Raw genomic sequence first — 18,822 nt, 5'->3', positions numbered from 1 at the left:
ATAGGCACCAGACTAAATCAATGGTAAATAACCTGGTTCCATACGGATAAAATGTGATGAGCAACAAAAAAAAAAAAAAAAAAAAAAAATGGCAATGGAAACTCCAAGGAATCTATGAGGGTGACCCTAGCTAAGATTCCTAGTAATAGGGAATATTATAGGATTTTATAAATTATTAGACATTTCAACATTTGGAAGGTAGTAAATCATCCAAAGAGAGAGAAGCATATAGTCCAGAGAAACTACTGGCTTAAAAATAAGGAGAGTAAAACTCTATTGTGCGTTTCTAGACTACTTCTAAACTCAGCTTATCTGTTGTGTGATTTTAAAAGGGCAAGTGAGTCATAAAGACCAGAGAGAGGCTTTGCTGCTATGGAATGGAGCAAGTAGGAGATCTGAAGATCCTCTTGGTATTAAGTTGGGCCACTGATGGCTAGGTGAGTCAAATCAATAAATGTTCTCCATGCTTCTGGACAAATTGAGTCTTGGTATATAGACAGCCTAGGGCAGGCAAAGCCTAAGAGACCATGAATATATTGTCTACAGAAGATAAGATACATATATAAGACAGGTAAGAAATTAGAAAGTTTAAAATTTACTTTAACTTTGAGATTTTTTTTCCAAATTTATATATCAATCTGGCAACAAAAACTTATAGCTTTAGAGGTAGAGGAAAGTCATTTGAGGTGAGCTTTGACCCATCACTGGCTGTAGATAGAACTTTTAGAAAACTACAATACGGAGCTATTCAATGACAAAGTTTGAAAATATGTACATAAAATAATCTTGGAAGATGACACACAAATACTTGAAAAACAAGCTAAATCATGAAACATAATCACACATTTTAACAAATGGAAATCATGTGAACGCCATGTAGTTTAAAATCTGGAAAGCACTTAATTTGTGCCTTCTTAATAACAAAGAACACATGATCATCTCATTGTACTTAGTCAATGTTTTAGGGGAAAATCCTGGATATATTCCCAATAAAGCTCCCTAAGCCAAACTAGCAATAAAGGGTCAAGTATGCTTTGCATAGCTATGGTATATTCCTCCACTTACTGGATGAGTTCAAGGCAAGCCTTGGCTACATACGTCAATCTTTCAAACAATACAAGGACAAAACAATAGAAAAACAAAAAAACATAAATCTGCCCCGAGCTGGAAATGTGAAGATGCTTCTACAGCATTCTTCATAACATGTTAATTGTGAAGGAATAAATGTTTTCCCTAAATGTTAAAATGGAGCAAGAATGCCTGCCCTTGATACTATATCCGGCATTGTACAGAAAATCTTTCCTTGTATTATGAAAGAAAAGTGAGCATAAAAATTGGAACGGGATGGGTAAATATTTTATTGGCAGCTCACATATTTTGGCGTGTAGAAATCATGAGTATTAAATGAAAATTTTAAGAATAATAAATCTTTGAGGCATTAATTAGAGGCTTATATATGTATAAATTAATGTTTACATAATGTCAGGAGATCCTTCAAACTCCCAATTAAGAAAACTACTCACAATAAAATTAACCAGAACAAAAATTTAAACACATTAGTAAGATAAATGCTAATTTTATACAGGAGAAATAAAATTTTAGTGATAAGAATCAGAGGAAATCTAAATATATGAGATGGTACATATTCATGCATTGGAAAATTCAGTGATTTTAAGGCAACATTTTTATGGGCACTAATTTTTGCTCTCAGTACAATCCCCCTCACAGTGCGAGAAAGCTGATTAAAAACATTGTTAAAATTCAAAGGGTACAGAATCGCTCAAATGGTTTTTGAAACTTAGAATTTTGAGGACTGAAAGTACCAGATTTCAAAACTCAAAACACAACTGTACTAAAGGAGGGAGCACATTTTCTCGTTCAGCTCACACAGCTGCAAATTTAATGATTTTATGTATGGTTGAGTAGAATTCTGTTGTAGAGGTATCACATTTTCACTGACCATTCATCAGTTGAAGGGCATTTAGGTTGTTTCCATCTCCCAGCTATTGTGAATATAGTGGCAGTGAGCATGCCTGAGCAAGCACTTATGGAGTAGGATGTCAAGCCTTTTGGATATATGCCGGTGAGTTGTATAGATTAGTCAAATGGTAGATCTACGTTTAGGTTTTTGAGAATTCTCATTACTCATTTTTATAGTGGCTGCCACAGTTTTCAGTATTTAGCAATGTGTATATATACATATACATGTGAATATACATGCACACAAATACACACACTCATCTACATACATACACACATACATTTGACATACATACATACATACTTATATGTGCATGGAATAACAGTGAAAAGAGACACTATGAATTTGAAATACAATGAGGATGGATATATGAAAAGGAGATAGGAAAGGGAAGGGAGAAAAGTACTAAATTATAATCTCAAAAATAAAAACGAAAACATAAAAGGACATAAAACAAACTGGAAATAAGTACAAGAATACAATATACCTTAGAAAGGACTTTTAGCTGTACCAAATAAAAACTTTTACAACTTATATGGCAAATAGTCCAAAAATGTAACAGCAGAAGATTAGGCCAGTAATTTTACCAGGGAGCCTGCATGCTGCTTTGGATTGTACAAAAAGATGCTCAAACTTATTTCAGAAGGAAAAGCAAATCACAGCTAGTATGCTATGGCAACAGTGGTCCTCAGGGGATGCCTTAGCTATTGTTAAAGGTGACAAGTTCCCTTTGAGAAATGACTGGATTAGGTGGTTTCTTAAGAAGTTAAACAAACTGTATAAGATTGAATTTTTACATATAGAAAACTATGTAACAAAAATTATATATATATATATATATCTTTAGCAACAAAACGGTACAAGTAAAGTGCATGCTGTAACATAGACAAATGAAAAACTTTGGAAAAAGAGATTACAGAAATGAAAACTGTGTATTATTTGATTCTGTTCACATGAAATACTTTTAAATCATGGACTGTTAGAATCAGAGAGTAAATGTGGACTTTCTCATGGCTGGGCAACAGACATAAGAAGTAGAGGTTAGCAGTTTCTAAGAACGTTTATAACAGTAGAAAATTTTAAAATAGCACTGTGGTAATGTTGTACAATTCTGGACGTTTATTAAAACTATACATCTGGACATTAACAATGATTTTTTGTAATATTTATGTTATATTTTGGTAAAATAATAGTGATGATGATGATTGTGATGATAAGAACAACAACAACATTAAGACAAGAACACACATTTGGATTTTCAACTCAGATTCAATGGAACTCACTAGAATTTATCTACTGTTTCTAAAAGCAAAAGGACAGCGACTAGTGAGTTAAAAAATGAGCCAATATTTTCTAAGACCCTGCTACCTTTTAAACATTTTTCTTGTTCTGTGTTATGAAGTGGCCATTTAGTCTTTGTCGCCTTGCAGATGTAGAGAGTCTATTACGGAGCTATACATACAAATGCCTTTTTTTTTTTTTTTTTTTAAAGTTAGAATTTCTTTTGGTTAATTTCAAACACCTGAATCTCTGAAACCATAAGAAGGAGTTCCAGGGCTGGTGAGATGGCTCAGTGGGTAAGAGCACCCGACTGCTCTTCCGAAGGTCCAGAGTTCAAATCCCAGCAACCACATGGTGGCTCATAACCATCCGTAACAAGATCTGACTCCCTCTTCTGGAGTGTCTGAAGACAGCTACTTACATATAATAAATAAAATAAATCTTTAAAAAAAAAAAAAGAAGGAAGTTCCAGAGGAGGGGATTAATTTCTCCAATATTGCAGTCTTCTTTTCCTCCCCACCCCAACTTATTTATTTGTATTAAAGAGAAAAGTGGTATTTGTTGGGTATGTGGAAAGTGCAAATATTTGTAATAGGTTCACTTTCAGTCATCTCACCTTATTTCCTGCCCACCCAAAATAATGTATCCTCAAATTTTAAATGGATTTTAGTGCTGAATTACAGCTTGTGTCCTTATTACTGCAAAGTGCTTTAGCTATTAGCTTCATTCCACTTTATAGTTTGTGTTTAGTGAACAAATACTTTCAAAACCATTGCACAATTGTCAAAAATATCTATTGAGTACATATTGGAAATTTATGTGTCGAAATATTAAGGACATATTTTCTAAAATTTCAGATGTCATTTGTACATATTTCTCTTTGCATAATTTATAAAATTATGCATAATGGTACAAAAACATGATTGCCTGTATGTTTTATTCATACATAAAATGGGTATAAGTAATAAAAGTTCATAAATCTATTAGCTTTTATGTAAGCTCTTCCTAACCTTTTTTGGTAAAACTTCATTATAGTTTTATAGTTTGGACATCATCTAAATCACGAGGAAGTTGAGGGCTGGAGTCTTCATACATTTCTTCTGTTCACCCAGCGAATCATAGTAAGAGTTCTAAGTTACAGAACATAAACATTTCTGCACTATTGTGGAAAAAGTGCTAATAAAGGTCAAAGTCTACCATTAACCTGACAGCCTTCTGGGCTTAGCACATAATAGAAGACACCCTTCATTGGCAAGGGTTCCCTCTTTTTCTGACCTTGTCTGGACAGTCTACAAACCGCCCAGAGGCCCCTACCTGTAGAATTTCATGTAGCCTTAGTTAGATTACAAGTCCAAATTCCCTTCTTCCAATAGATAAGGACCTGTTCAGCTAGAATCTGAGATTCCTGAAATGTTTCCCCAAAGTAATGAGGCATTTCAGTACCCTAAGCTAATGGCCTTTGCCCATCACGGGACTTTCTTGTAATCTGAAACTGTATAAGCCTTGTATTAGCTCAAATAAAGATGAACTGCATCCCTACAACTGGTCCCATGGTGCCTTCTTCACCGTACATAGTCACAGGGCTTCTGAAGCCCCAGTCTGTTGTCTCTGCTCCCTTTGCCCCTTTGCCCTCCACGGACCAACATCGGTCTACAATCCCCAGGGTCAGGGAGGGTCACAGACTCTGAGTTATAAAAGCATTTGGAAAGCAGATTCTATTTATCTACATTAAAAAAATATATGAACAAGAAGCATATCTTTGTATTTATATTGCTTTTTAACTACTCCTGTAAATATCTTTATAGTGTTGACCTCCAAGATTTGGGTTTCAAAAGTCATCCATCATGTCTACTATTCTTGACACTTCAAAGAGACTTTACTAGTATATTTTACACCTGTTTATATTTTCTGTGTTATCTGCATTATCAAAACAGGATTGAAATGTTTACTAATTTCTCGGAAGCAATAATAACGCTATTCTACATTAATTGCCCAACATATACTTAATATGTTTAGTATTTATATTTATATTTAGCAACTGAAATCTCACACTCATATTCATATCCAGTCTCTTGGGAAGTCACACAGTGAATGGCCTCCAAAAATACTACACTGAATATTCTCAAAGAATGAGAAGGATGAAGGCATAACCTGTGTGAGCATCACTCTGAAAGCAGGTTTGAGTTGGTGAATCCACAAAAACATCAAGGGGTTGTCAGCTTCTATCATCCATATTTTGAGAAATGTTTGACAAGGGAAGTGTTATTAATCCACTTTCTCTTTATGCTTCTTTTAGTCATTGTTTTAGTTTCCTATAAATAACATTTTTCTTCTATTTGTTAATTGTACCTACTTTATAATAGTTTTATAATACTTTTTTTTCTATGGTCACTTGTATATGTCTGATAAGAGACTGTAAGTGATAGACAATATATCTACTTTGAACAAGTTTTGGTAACCAAAATGAAAGCATACTGGCGGCTGTTTTCTACTCTTTTTTATATGTACAGGAAATAATAAGACGAAAAACAAATTGTTCATCACAATACAGTTCATATTCTAGCCCCACAATCACAAAATCATGGCAAATTTTATTTCTTCTTTCTGTGTAATATTGTCCATACCTTTTGAGATGTCTAAAAATTTGCTTTAAAACTATTTGTAAATATTTTAGTATGCATCTTTAAAAGATACACTCAGTTATGACTAAAGCTAATAAGAACATTATATTTTGGGAAATTGTCATAGAAAAATTCAGAACATTCCTACACAAACATAATAACATGGGTGATAGCTTCCTTTAATCATTTAACAACCTATCTATATATTTCAAAATATCATTTTGTGCCTAAGTAGATACAGTTTTATCTGTCAAAATATTTACCAAATTTAAAATGTCAAACCAAATTTTTATTCAAAATATTGATTAATAAATAATTAGTATCAACAAAACTGCAATAAATCATAGCAAGCTTGGTTTGGCAGTACACAACAGGACAAAGAAAGTTTGAGAGTTCTGTTCAAGGTTGTGCCGACCATTAGACACTTTATAAAATGTCACACGTGGGCTTTTGACTGGGACAGAGAGAGGACAAGACATAGCTGCTAGTGTCTCCTGGTTTAAATGGGGAATCCTCCAGGATTTGACACAGAAGGATTTAGATGTATATGGTTTACAAGATTAGGATTCTAGTGATGCATCCAGTGATTGAGTTATCATTGATTCTGAACTAAGTTTGTGTGGTGTTTTCCTTCACACGGTGGCTCGACTGAATATCAGAGAGAAAGGTATAGAGGCAAAGCATGGGTTTGCCAGAAGTGCACCACAAAAGGCCATGGGAGTTTTGAAACATGACACTGGAGTGGTAGGGACCCGCCAGTGGGAATTTAGCAAGCTGGGTGGAGAGATTTAGGAGCTCCATGTCAGAGAGTCTCCAGGAGATAAGAACAGGCTGGCCATTGTCTGCCAGTGCCTGGCTGGTCAGCCTGTTGGTTCCTTGCAGGAAATAGTGTGAGATTCATTTTTTTCTTTTTAATATTTCCTGCAACGGGTGGTGAACCAATGCACTGGGCAAGAATTCACTTTAAGATTTAAGATTTATTTAAGATTTAAGATTATTAGCCTGAGAGAGTTTTATTTTCTAAGTGAGAGAAACGTGGCACTGGGACGAGTCATGTGGACTCAAGCACCAGAACCTTGAAACAAAAAGGGCTCTAGGGTCCCCTGCTGTGGAAAGAGACAAGATGGCTGCTGCCTACATCTTAGGACAGATACTGATTTAACTGTGTATTTATAAGTGAGATTATTTGCTTTTAGGATAGATTTATATACAGATTTTGTCTGACTCAATGGGGTATCTCACCCATGGTTTGGAACTAGGATTGGGAAAATTAGTCACTGACTCCAAGTAGACAGAGAAGTGATAATCATTTACTTTGAACAGGTATTAATTAATAAAAGTCTGTGGCTCCAGGTAGAGAGCCATACAGATAGATGTTATAACAGGATGGCTTCTTAAGGCAGAGAGCTTAACAAGTAAAAAACTACCTGCTTCCAATAGACAGAGAGAAAGTTTGAATTAATTTCTTTAAAGATGTTATAAAGATATATTTATCTAATAAGTCTTACAGGATACTCAAATTCTGTCTAACATTTTGTCCATGGGAATTTTGGTTTTAAATCCTGATTTGACAAGTTGCCTGTTTATAAGCATTGATAGAAGTGTAAATCAATTGTTTTAAAGATGGCATAATAAGGTCTACAAGATAACTAACTCATATTCTCTAATGTGGCATCCATGAGAACTTTGAGTTATTATTCTGCATAGCAAAATAGAAAAAGCCTAAGAATAGGCACATACAATTTACTTCATTTGTTTTGTATTGTTTTAATATTCAGAATGGGTATGATTTTCAGTTTTGTGGTTATATTACTCTTCTGGGAGAGAGGTCAAAATAAATTTTTTTCTGGTCACTGGCTCAAAGATATGCTGAGTTGGGAGAAAGGTTTTGTCTTTGCATTTTTAGAAAAGATGATTAGTGTCTATACGGATCAGATATAATGAAGGGATACCCCCTGAAGAACTAAATTCCAGAGAATCAAACAAATAAGATAACTTGATGATACTAAAATTTTGTTTTTAGATTTGTATATTACAGAATATACAGCCTTGGTGAATTTCATTGTCAGCTATGCTGAACCGACCTGCTTTGAACTCTTGATCTCTTGGACTTTCAGCTGGATTCAGGCAGGGCATAGACATCAAAGACTAAAACAATTATTGGTGTGGCCTTCTTAAGGCCAACCAACTCCCACATTTTCCCTACCCTCCTCGCCTTCAAAGATATCTCAATGTCCATATTCAGTTTAAAGAAGTTATGAAGAGTCGTCATCCCAGTTCCCTAGACTTTGGGGCTGGAGGAGGTTATTCTAAGGTTGCCTTTCTGGGGAATTTAGAAGTGGTCATAATTGGAACAGGAAGGAAATAGCTAGAATTTATTGTGTAGCCATAATCTCATTTGGTAGAAACCTTTACAATAGTTACTAAGTTGAAATCATAATTTCTTATTTTGGTACAGAATTTATTTGATGCAGAATCAAGGTTTTCATTGGTATAAATTTTTTCTATTGATACAAAAATTTTCAAAGTTCAAGGCTTGGACCCATTCCTTCTATAACTGTTATTATAAACTGATCTGAGATATTTAAGCCTGTGAATTAAGGGTCAAATAGCAAATTTTTGGCTCTGAGTTTATTGTTAGAGTGTTTTCAAGATCTTTTAATTAGAAATAGCTGAGGGTAGTTAATGGACAACAGTCCAGATTACTTTACATAGATAGTTGGTTTTCAAAAGTGTCAGAAATCCACAAAATGTGAAATTTAATGTTATTTATTCACTTGTTGTTGAGAAAAATCTGTTTCTAACAGCTCCCCATTCGTGGATTCAAAGAAGCAGCTGAGCATCTTACCTCCAGGTGAGGTGGTACATTTGTGACTAGGTGGCCACTGGGCAGAAATTACCTATCTCTCCTGCAGTTCTGTACCCTCCTTGAGAGGACACACGTTACAGGTTAGAACAGCCTAGTTCTGCCAAGAAGAATAAGATAGTCCTTAATAATTCCTGCTTTTCAAGGTCTGTCAGAATATCCTCTGCAAGAAAGCTTAAGACTGATGCTCCAACTTCCTGAATTACTGGGGCTGTATAGGTAGGCAGTTATTTCTGCAATTTGTCTCAGTTCTGGAAGCTGTGTTAGGCTTCCCATATGTTCAGATAGTATTGGTCGCTCTTGGATTTCTGATGGGTTGAAAGGCGACCTAAAGTCTCATAGCCACTCCAGGCAATTTAACATTTAGAGAACACACTTGAGAAAATAGTTTTCAGATAGTATAGAAGCTAAACCAGGATATAACATATGGATTTATAAGTCTTTTAAATTAGGATAGATGACAGAGTGTTCTATTTAATTACAAAAACGATGGACTGGTCTAGTACTTTAAAAATCACAAAATGGGAATAGTTGTGCTCAATTTATATCTGAGATAAAAGAGTTTTTAAGTGGAAAAAAGAAGTCACATGTGACTTTCTATTCACTGATTTATATATTTAAAATAAGCTAGATTCCTAAGGATTTAATGAAAATACTGTTTTAAGATATTTAATTTTGTATAGAACTGTGTTCTCTAAAAACAAACAAAAGTATCTATAAATTTGGTAGTAACCATTGAAGTGTCCATAAAAATGGAAAATATTTTATTATTTTAGGAAGAAGAAAGACCAAAGTGTGGGTCCTTCTTTAGAAGAGGTAACAAAATACTCATGAGGGCAATTAAGAAGACAAAGTATGGAGCAGAGACTGAAGGAAAGGCCATCCAGAGACTGCCCCACCTGGAGATCCATCCTATATACAGTCACCAAACGCAGACACTTGTGATTGCCAGGAAGTGCATGCTGACAGGAGCCTGATATAGCTGTGCCTGAGAAGCTTTGCCAGAGCCTGACACATACAGAGGTGGATGCTTGCAAAAAACCATTGAACCGATCACGGAGTCCTCAATGGAAGAGTTAGAGAAAGAACTGAAGGAGCTGAAGGGGTTTACAACCCCATAGGAAGAACAACAATATCAACCAACCAGAGCTCCCAAGGTCTAAACCACCCCCTAGGAGTACACATAGAGGGACCCATGGCTCCAGCCATAGATGTAGAAGAGGATGGCCTTGTCAGACATCAGTGGGAGAAGAGGTCCTTTGTCCTGTGAAGGTTTGATGCCTTGGTGTAGGGGAATACCAGGACAGGGTGGTGGGAGTGGGTGGGTGAGTGGACGGGGGTATACAGTTATAGAGACAGGAGGAGGGAGAATGGGATGGGGGTTTCTAGGGGGGAATCAAAATAGGGGATAACATTTGAAATATAAATAAATAAATATCCAATTAAAAAAAGAAAAGGAAACTCAGAGAGATATAATATGTGTATTTTCTAAAAAAAATGAGTTTCCAAAATAGTAATTTTTTCCTTCATTATGAAAAATGAAGGGAATTTAATTTTGTTTTGAGAGTAGAATATTTGTAACAGCAAATTAGAAGCATTTATTTTCATTATTCTTGTAGTTTAGACTTTTTCCAGTTCAAGTAAAATGATAATGAATTAGAGAAGATAAGACAAATAGAAAATCTTTTAATATCAAACATAAATAATGACACAAATAGACAGATACACTGACATAGGGCCTGTTGATTTAGAGGAAATGGTTTAAGATTTTTTAATATATCTTACAAAAATAATTTCAGCATTACCAGAAAATATTATGCATTTTGGTTTATGTTATGAAAGAACTGAAATAGTTTTCAGCACGTAATATTCTCTGAAAAACGACCCCTAAAAGTACTAATTGGATCCAATATATAAAAATTGTCTAAAAAATAAAAACCAACTCTAAATGGGTACTATAGCTATAGAATGGATTTTATAAGGTTGAAATGATAAAAAAAAAATGAAGATCACCAGGGTGTTAAATGTTTTCTCTTGTATTTTCAATTTGAACAGCATATATATGTAAAATTATTTTTCTGTGCTAAAAGAAAAAAATACCCATGCTAACAGAAAAACAACATTAGATTTCTAAGTGACTAGTCTTCTTTGGAAATAGAATTGCAATTGCATCTGAGAAGACACATGCTTTCTGAAATAATCATGAAAACAAACAAAAGACCATATGTACTATGTGACATCCACCTTTGGTATAGAGATCACAATAAAGTCTTTGAAATTTAACAAAACTTTCAATTTCTACTGATTGGACATGAAAAACAGATAATGCACAGTAATTGAGGAAGTTACCCAGGGTATATTTTAATCAATTTGAAAATTTTATGTCATCCTATACTTCAAAATAATTGAAATCTCATTATCAATGTGAAAGTTTCATAATTTTTCAAGAATTTCAGGATCAGGAAATTCAAAGAAATACAGAGATAGTTATGCTGGAGGAGATGCAGGAACCATGCCAATGAAATACTGTGTGAGACCCTAGGTTGTATCTTGAGGCAGTAAATAAAATAATTGATTAGTATAGAAACTCAAAATGAGAGTAAGACTTAGGCCTGTTTTAATATCATATCCATGTTAATTTCCTTTGATTAATCAATTTAGGTTAAGTTCATGCAAACATAAGGAAAACTGGGCAATGAACTGGCAGTACAACAATCCGTACTGTTTACTGGAAGTCAAAATCATTCCAAAATAAGGAGCTTAGAAAGTCTATTATCAGCTTTGATCTATAAATAAACACAAGTAATCTGAAAGCTCAGCATGATTGACAGTGTTCACTGTGGATAAATACAGAGGAATCTGATCCTAAGATCTGAAGGCTTCTATTTTCTTTAAACTCAGTGACCATATTATTCAGCAGTGCAAAATACACAGAAATGTGGGGACCCTGGTGCTGCCAAATCATGCCCTGCTCGAGATACAGCTAAAGAGGACTAGATCTGTGCCACTCAGTGACTCTTCATGCAAAAATCATGTAATTAATTTTGTATGTTTGTGTCTGTGTATCTGTGTGTGTGCTGAAATGAATAGCCTGCTATTTTTAGACATGTTCTAAAAAAAGATATATAAAAGGTTGTTTTCAAAAATTTCAGGAGTCATTTGAACTGAAATACAAATACTTATGTCCATTTGACACTGGAATTAGAAATTAGCAGATAGTTCAGTTTGCTTTACCTGAAACTGTGTGATCCTTAGAGTCTCTGGTTATTTTTATCCTTGCATGAGGGAAGATGTAGTGCATTGTCTTCCCATTCATCTGCAGAATCTAGGACATACAAGGGATTAGGTGAAAAAAATCAGGAATAAAAAACCTTGACATACATTGTGGAAATTTACACTTGTTCAGTTCAAAGCACACCAATTAAATCAATGAAAATATACCAGAAGGTTCTTGGATGATATCAGCTGAAGAACTTATAGACACACTGCACAACGACTCCTTTCTGAGTTCATTGGTGTTTGATATATAACCAATCACTTTTGCACATTAGCTTGCTTTGTTTAGAGAATCAATGAGCATGCTTATCTGGTTTTCAAGGATGTTTCTGACTATGGTGGTATGTATTCACTTGATTGCCATGAATAATTTACATTGACAAAAGCCTGTACCTGGTTTTGTACTTGAACAATCAGGAAATGAAAAGGCATTCTTAACCACTCAGTATTTAAGTGAAACTAGCAGAGAAAAGCAAGGGATTTTCTCTCTTGTCACATCCCTTCACCCTAACTAGGACTACGATATAGTAAAGGTGCTTGAATTTTATTGTGAAAGTTTCCTGAGGACATCTACTAGATTCATATTTATACTAATTCTGCCTAGATGAACAAAGATTTGGTTTACAAGTGCTTCTCAATTCTTGCTTTATGTTCACAGGTTATGATACTGACTGAGCTATTTCTTATTACTACAGGGATTCCTAAAGAAGGAGAAACACTAAGGCTACTACTGTGTCTGTGGTTCCCACTCTATTACATAGCTTGACTTTATTTTAACACCATAGATTATTCCTTATACTTGGTATATATCACCTCACTCTTATTTCAATTATTTTATAATGTCATGTAGCTTTAATGATAATTTTAAAGTCATTTTCCTGATTGGTTAAAAATAAACTAAGGCAACACTATTTTGAAATTAGAGTTTCCTTCCATTTTATACATTTGTTACTGCAGATGCAATCTCATAGTGAACAGACTGCAGCTTGTAAGAGTAAGTATGTTTTTTTTTGTGTGTTTTATAAGTGAATCATTGTCACTTATAAAACATCATGAGACTTTTATGAATGAATAGTTACATTTTAGTCAGTATCTCAAATGTTTGGATACTGAATATTTTCGTTTTTGTGATTGTTTGCTTACAGTATCTCCATACAATTCCCACAGTTTTTAAGACATTAAACTTCTACAGTTGTGATATAGATGAGCCATTTTCAAGCAGAACTACAGTTGCAGTTAAATACTGACAGGGTCTTCTAGGAAACAGACTTACAGGGCAGCTGTTTTTAGCAGTATTAGTGAAGTCAAATGGAGGTTAAATGATACACCAAGGTGCTAGTATCTGTTATCCTGGATGTTGATGATTTTACATCAAGGTTGTTGCCTAGTCGTATCTCAGAAAAGGCATTCTTCTCTTTTCCTAACCTTAAATACTTTCATGAGTTGAGTCAACATGTTTATGAAGTAATTAAATTTCCATTAGCATATTTTTTTACACATTCATACACTTCGCTTAGCACAAATGCTTGCTGTAGGGAATGGACGCCTCATGGTTTCTCAGGACTCTATTGGACACTGCACACTTACATGTCAGTGTGTGGAGGACAGAAAACTGCTATGTTATGTATGATGATAGTGAAAAACATAAGACATGGACTATACTAAAGAATAAGGGAAAGAGACTTTTTTTTTCTGTTTTGTAGCAAGGTGGTACTGGTTGTATCAAAGATGTGTTAGTGCATGACATCGTATTCATGACACCGTGAGTGGCCAGTGTACTTAGCAAAGAGCCCAGAGTCTAGAGTGTTCAGAATACAAATGTAAGAAAAGCATGATCTCTTCAGAGGAGACGAATATACCCCAAGTCAGGAGCATAGGGTTTGCATATATCAGGATCTCTACAGTGAATGGGAACATATAATCATAGCTAACATGATGGCCTTGTACAGCATTCAAGTAATGGATATGGATCTTCTTCATGAAAAAAAGTCTTAAAAATAAATAGGTTATATGGTCTATACATTTAGTAAAGAACACTTAGATTTTTCATGAAGAGTGAAGACCTTAAAATGTACATATTGGAAAAAATACTGATTTGGTAAATTTGTAGTTAATATGATTATAAATCTAATAATTTTTCAGAAATAATTCTGTACCCATGTAGTGTTTTGTGTACAATATTTATACAAAAGACAAATTCATGTATGAATTAAGTCAATTGGACTTTATACTCTTTCCCCCAGGACACTTCATGAGAATGAATTCTTGTTCAGGTTTTCAAGTAACAGCATCCTTGTTTATTGGCACCGAGAGCTCAATACTACCTTTGATTGCCAGATATATAAAGAAGTGAATAAAATGAAAATGCCATTTTGTTATCCTCTAGATCAAAATAAAGTTCTTGAGTTGAAGAGGAAAACAGTATTTAAAGATAAATATCAATGCAGAAAAGTATGAACATTAAAATTCATGTAATTAAACTTTGTAAAGCTTGTATATTTAAGGCATATGTTATCTTCTATATAGAATCCATTTAGGAAGCATAAAAAGAAAACAAATTATTGCCATAGCCATCAATATGTCTGTTAGGTGTGGAAGAAGAGGCTATAATCTGAAGGGGGCACACAGCTTTCTGGGGCAGGCCATGTTCCCTGTCTTGGCTCTTCAGTACTTGTATGGCTCTTCCATTTACAGTAGTTTATAACTATATGCATGTATCATATAATAGATACTACTGCAAAGTTTCCTTTTTAATATAAGATTTTTATTAGCAAGAAAATATCTTATGACTGTTACATTCATCTAACAAGAATCTTTATTCTATTTATTGAACTAGCCCGAATCTTATGGAACAGTCCTCAATAGACCCTACATAACTACATATTTAAGATATCATGGACTATGTCCACAGTCAAAGACAATAATCTTAACATATTAGTACCAGAACACTAAAAACAAACTGTCATCTGCAATATGCATGTTATCTATCTAAATAGAACAGAACAGAATCTTAGACATGTATTGGAATAGATATAGGTTACTTCAATGCATTCTCAAATAACATTATATAAAATTTGGTTGAAGAACTCTTAAGTATCCATGGAACAGTGTCTAATAGCAAGGGGAATGTGACTTGTGGTTTCTATAGCAGCTGTTATTATGATTTTGTTAGCATATACTGGTTTCTATGCTTTTTGCTAGGCTTATAGTAAGCACTAAGCTACAGTGATCCAGAAGAATAATAAGTAATAATTATACTGGTTTCATTATTGTGGACATTAATGGCCAGATCTTTATGAAAAGAGTAGAAATATACTTATAAACATAATTTTAAGAATAACAAGACATCAAAATTCAACATAATCTGATGATTGTAACAGAAAGAAAGGTATGTAAACATTTAGTCAATACAACCCTAAAGAAGAATTCACAAAAAAAAAAAAATGAAAAGAGAGTATTTATAATACATAGAGAATTATCTCAATTTTTCCCCAAAGGAAACAGTATATAGAAAAATGGAACACATGATTTTTTTTTGTAGAATCATATTTGATAGATTTACCATAAAAACTGAAGTTGATTCAGAAGAAATAAAATTTCTGTACTGATAGTAATTACACATACAAAAATGTTTTAATTTACTCCTCAGTATAATAAATATTTTCTAAATTAAAACATAGTAAACTAAATTTTACTAAGCCCAAGTAGATCATCTTTGCTGTTTAAAATATGGTTGTCATTTAAACCAAGATATCATGAAGAAGAATTGAGGATCTAATGTTAGTAAAATGTCAGCTATGTCTTTTCTGTCTGCTTGAATGATCAGAATGAGCACTCTTCATCAAAGTATCTGATATGCTAGGGATATTGATTTAAATCTACTTACAATATCTTTCATTTTTCCCAACTACACTTCCTTCAAGGTTCAGCAACACTTCACTTCCTCCAGAAGGAGCAAATAAATAATGGGTACGAATGTTGGCATCACCCTCAGCTGATTGTAAAATTTACTTCTAAATTTAATTACTTACATTATGAAAAGAGCTATGTTATGAATTGTTAAAAGATAAAATACAAAAAGTGACTATAAAGCAATTAATATTTCCATATGGTAAACTCTTAAAGTATAAGTTTCTATCTTTCCTTCATGTGAAATTTTCCTTCTCTCATACCTAACTTTACTTGCTTTTTTGTCTCTAAAAATACTTTAATAGGAAAACACAGACAACCACATATATTTATATTACACAATGGTCTCGTAACCTCCTCAGGAGCTCCATGTATGTTCCTTGTAAATTCAGTACTGGAGATAGTCTATTCGTATGATAATCATTTATTACATGAATGAATCATTTAAATTGTATTGTAGAAGCAATACATTGCCTATCAAAATCTTTAAATGAAGCACTTTCTTCAATACATGACTGAAAGTAAACAGTTTTGAACTTGCCTAGGAAATATTTAGTTTAACAAACTAGTCAGTGTTAGAATTGACTCTTGTTGCTAACAAATCCACGAGACTGCAAAATTTCATACTTACTTGCTCTTGATGTTGACTGAGGGGTCTAGAATGAACCAGTCTTTCTGGCAGTTTCCGGTCTAGACCATGGCCATTTTCCAACCGAGACTCCCTGGGTTTATCAAACCAATCCGTTTCCTCCCGACGCAAGTGATAGGCTTTGGGGACCAAGGAAACATCATACATTGCAACCGCAACTAATACAGGTGATAGAGGGAAGCAAATGGTCTGCAGGATTAGCATGCACTAGGCTTGTTAACCATAGCATGCATTTCAGACATAAGTCCCATCAGAACTAGAAACATTTCCAATAGTATCTACACATTTTCATACAACAGAATAACCTAGAGGAGAGGCACACAAATGCACAACATCTCATAGTAAAGTAAAACACCACAAACTTACACTTTAAATCAATATAAATGAAATTCAGACAATAAATAAATTAACAAAAGTATATTAAGAATAATTTCATTCAAAATAAGTCCATCAGTTCCCATTTAGAAACCTTAGTCTACAACCCACCATGTATGGTCAAAAGGCAACAGTAGATGCACGGTGCCCATATGCAAGTTTCTTATCCCTTTCTGCTTTTGAATAAAGCAAACAGCAGTATATGGCTAATTTTCGGTTTTGCATATGTCAAGCAGTAACATATGGCTGCTGGCTATAACACTGAATACATATTTTTTTTAAAAAAATATAAAATACGATATTTATTTTAAGTAAACAAGAACATTTATTTCTAAGATACCCTATGTGTCACTGCTAGAATCACGTGTACTACAAGAACTTTATAGCTTAATAATAAAAATATATCTAAAATAGATATATGAGAATATTTTAATATGAATAAAATCTTTATCTGCATTTAACACTGAGTTAGAAATTTGAAATTACTTTTTCTTTAATTTCTCAGCATGTTACAACTTGAAGTATATTGAACTTTTAATCACATTTAAAGTAGTCAAACACTAATTTAAATTTTTCACATAGTTTTGTTAGTACTTTTCACGTTTTAAAGAATATTCAAAGGAACTAAAACTTTTATTTTACTGAATTGCTAAAACTGACTTAATATACATTGTTTATTCTTGGTATTCCTTGGTTATATTGTTGGTCCCCAATTAACAACCTTTGGAATGAATATATTGTTGTTTCTCAATTGGCAGATGGAATCTTTCCTCTATCTTGTTAAAGTTGTCTTTTTTTGTACACATTCCCCAGAAACTGCTATTTCTCCCATTTATTGGCTGGCAAGGCTATACATCCAGTGTCAGCACCATGAGTCGGCTGCATGCCTGTAGCCTTCCACACCACTGCTCCTGAACCACACTATCTCTCCCAACTAAACATGGAGTGAGAAGTGGAATATCATAGATTCATCAACTTTAGATTTGATGTCTGCATTGTGGCTGCATATACAGTCACATTAATTGATTTGCCTATTAGACTAGCATCTCCTTAAAGAGGAAATTTATGTCTTTTATGACTTTCTCCTCTTTCAATTTTCTCCTTTCTCTTATATGAAGCAAAATGGTTAATAAATTTTTTGTGGAATGAATTAAAGATAGAGTTACTATTATCAACTAAAAAAAAAGGTAAATATAATTATGATAGTTTTAAATAAATACCTTGTCCTTATACCTAATTTATAGGTACATAATATTCTTTTCATAATTTAGTTACTGATTATTGTGATAAAATATAGTGCTGATTTGAATCTGAGTTAATAAATTGACAAAATACTTAATAAATAAAACAATAAACTAAATAGTCATCAGTCTAAATTTTCTATATTATACTTAATCTCTACTAGGAGAAATAATTTTATATAGGTATTTTATGTATTTATCATACATATATTTTTTAAAAATTAAAAAAATGATTTATCATGTTTTCAATATGTGGCTATCCTAAATAATATAGAATATTGTTTCATTTGAATATGTAACTTTTCTAATTGAATTTTAAATACAACTGCTTAAAATGTGGTAATAGGGCTCTGGATATTATAATTAAGATAGAACCTCAACCCTATCCAACTTTTATCAGTTTATTTCCAATTCTGAGGACCCAGAATGAAATATGAATGAAAAAGATATCTACCATCTTTTATGGGAATACAGATTCAACTTAAAGTAACCAGATTGAGTGACTGATCCTGTATCACACTTGGTCTTTCTCAGGGGTTGCCAGACATTTTGGGTTACCTATTCCTAACAGCTCATATTTGATCTGTAGTAATAGAACAATATTACAGACACATTTTATCAAA

The 18,822-nt window shown here is 33.5% G+C and overlaps 1 protein-coding gene across 1 annotated transcript in view; it reads right to left on the bottom strand.

Moving 5' to 3' along the window:
- Positions 1–18,822, bottom strand: part of Pclo (piccolo presynaptic cytomatrix protein) — a 317,165-nt gene that overhangs the window by 110,957 nt on the left and 187,386 nt on the right. Inside the window, exons 9-10 of the mRNA XM_021190148.2 lie at positions 16,566–16,702; positions 11,984–12,074 (exon numbers count right to left, since the gene is read on the bottom strand). Of these exons, the coding sequence (XP_021045807.1) occupies positions 11,984–12,074; positions 16,566–16,702 (228 nt within the window). The remainder of the gene's footprint in view (positions 1–11,983; positions 12,075–16,565; positions 16,703–18,822) is intronic.

The sequence above is a fragment of the Mus pahari genome, chromosome 2 (genome assembly GCF_900095145.1).
Source record: "Mus pahari chromosome 2, PAHARI_EIJ_v1.1, whole genome shotgun sequence".
Lineage (NCBI taxonomy): Eukaryota > Metazoa > Chordata > Mammalia > Rodentia > Muridae > Mus > Mus pahari.
Note: the sequence above shows the minus strand (reverse complement) of the source record. Positions and strands in the feature narration are given on the sequence as shown.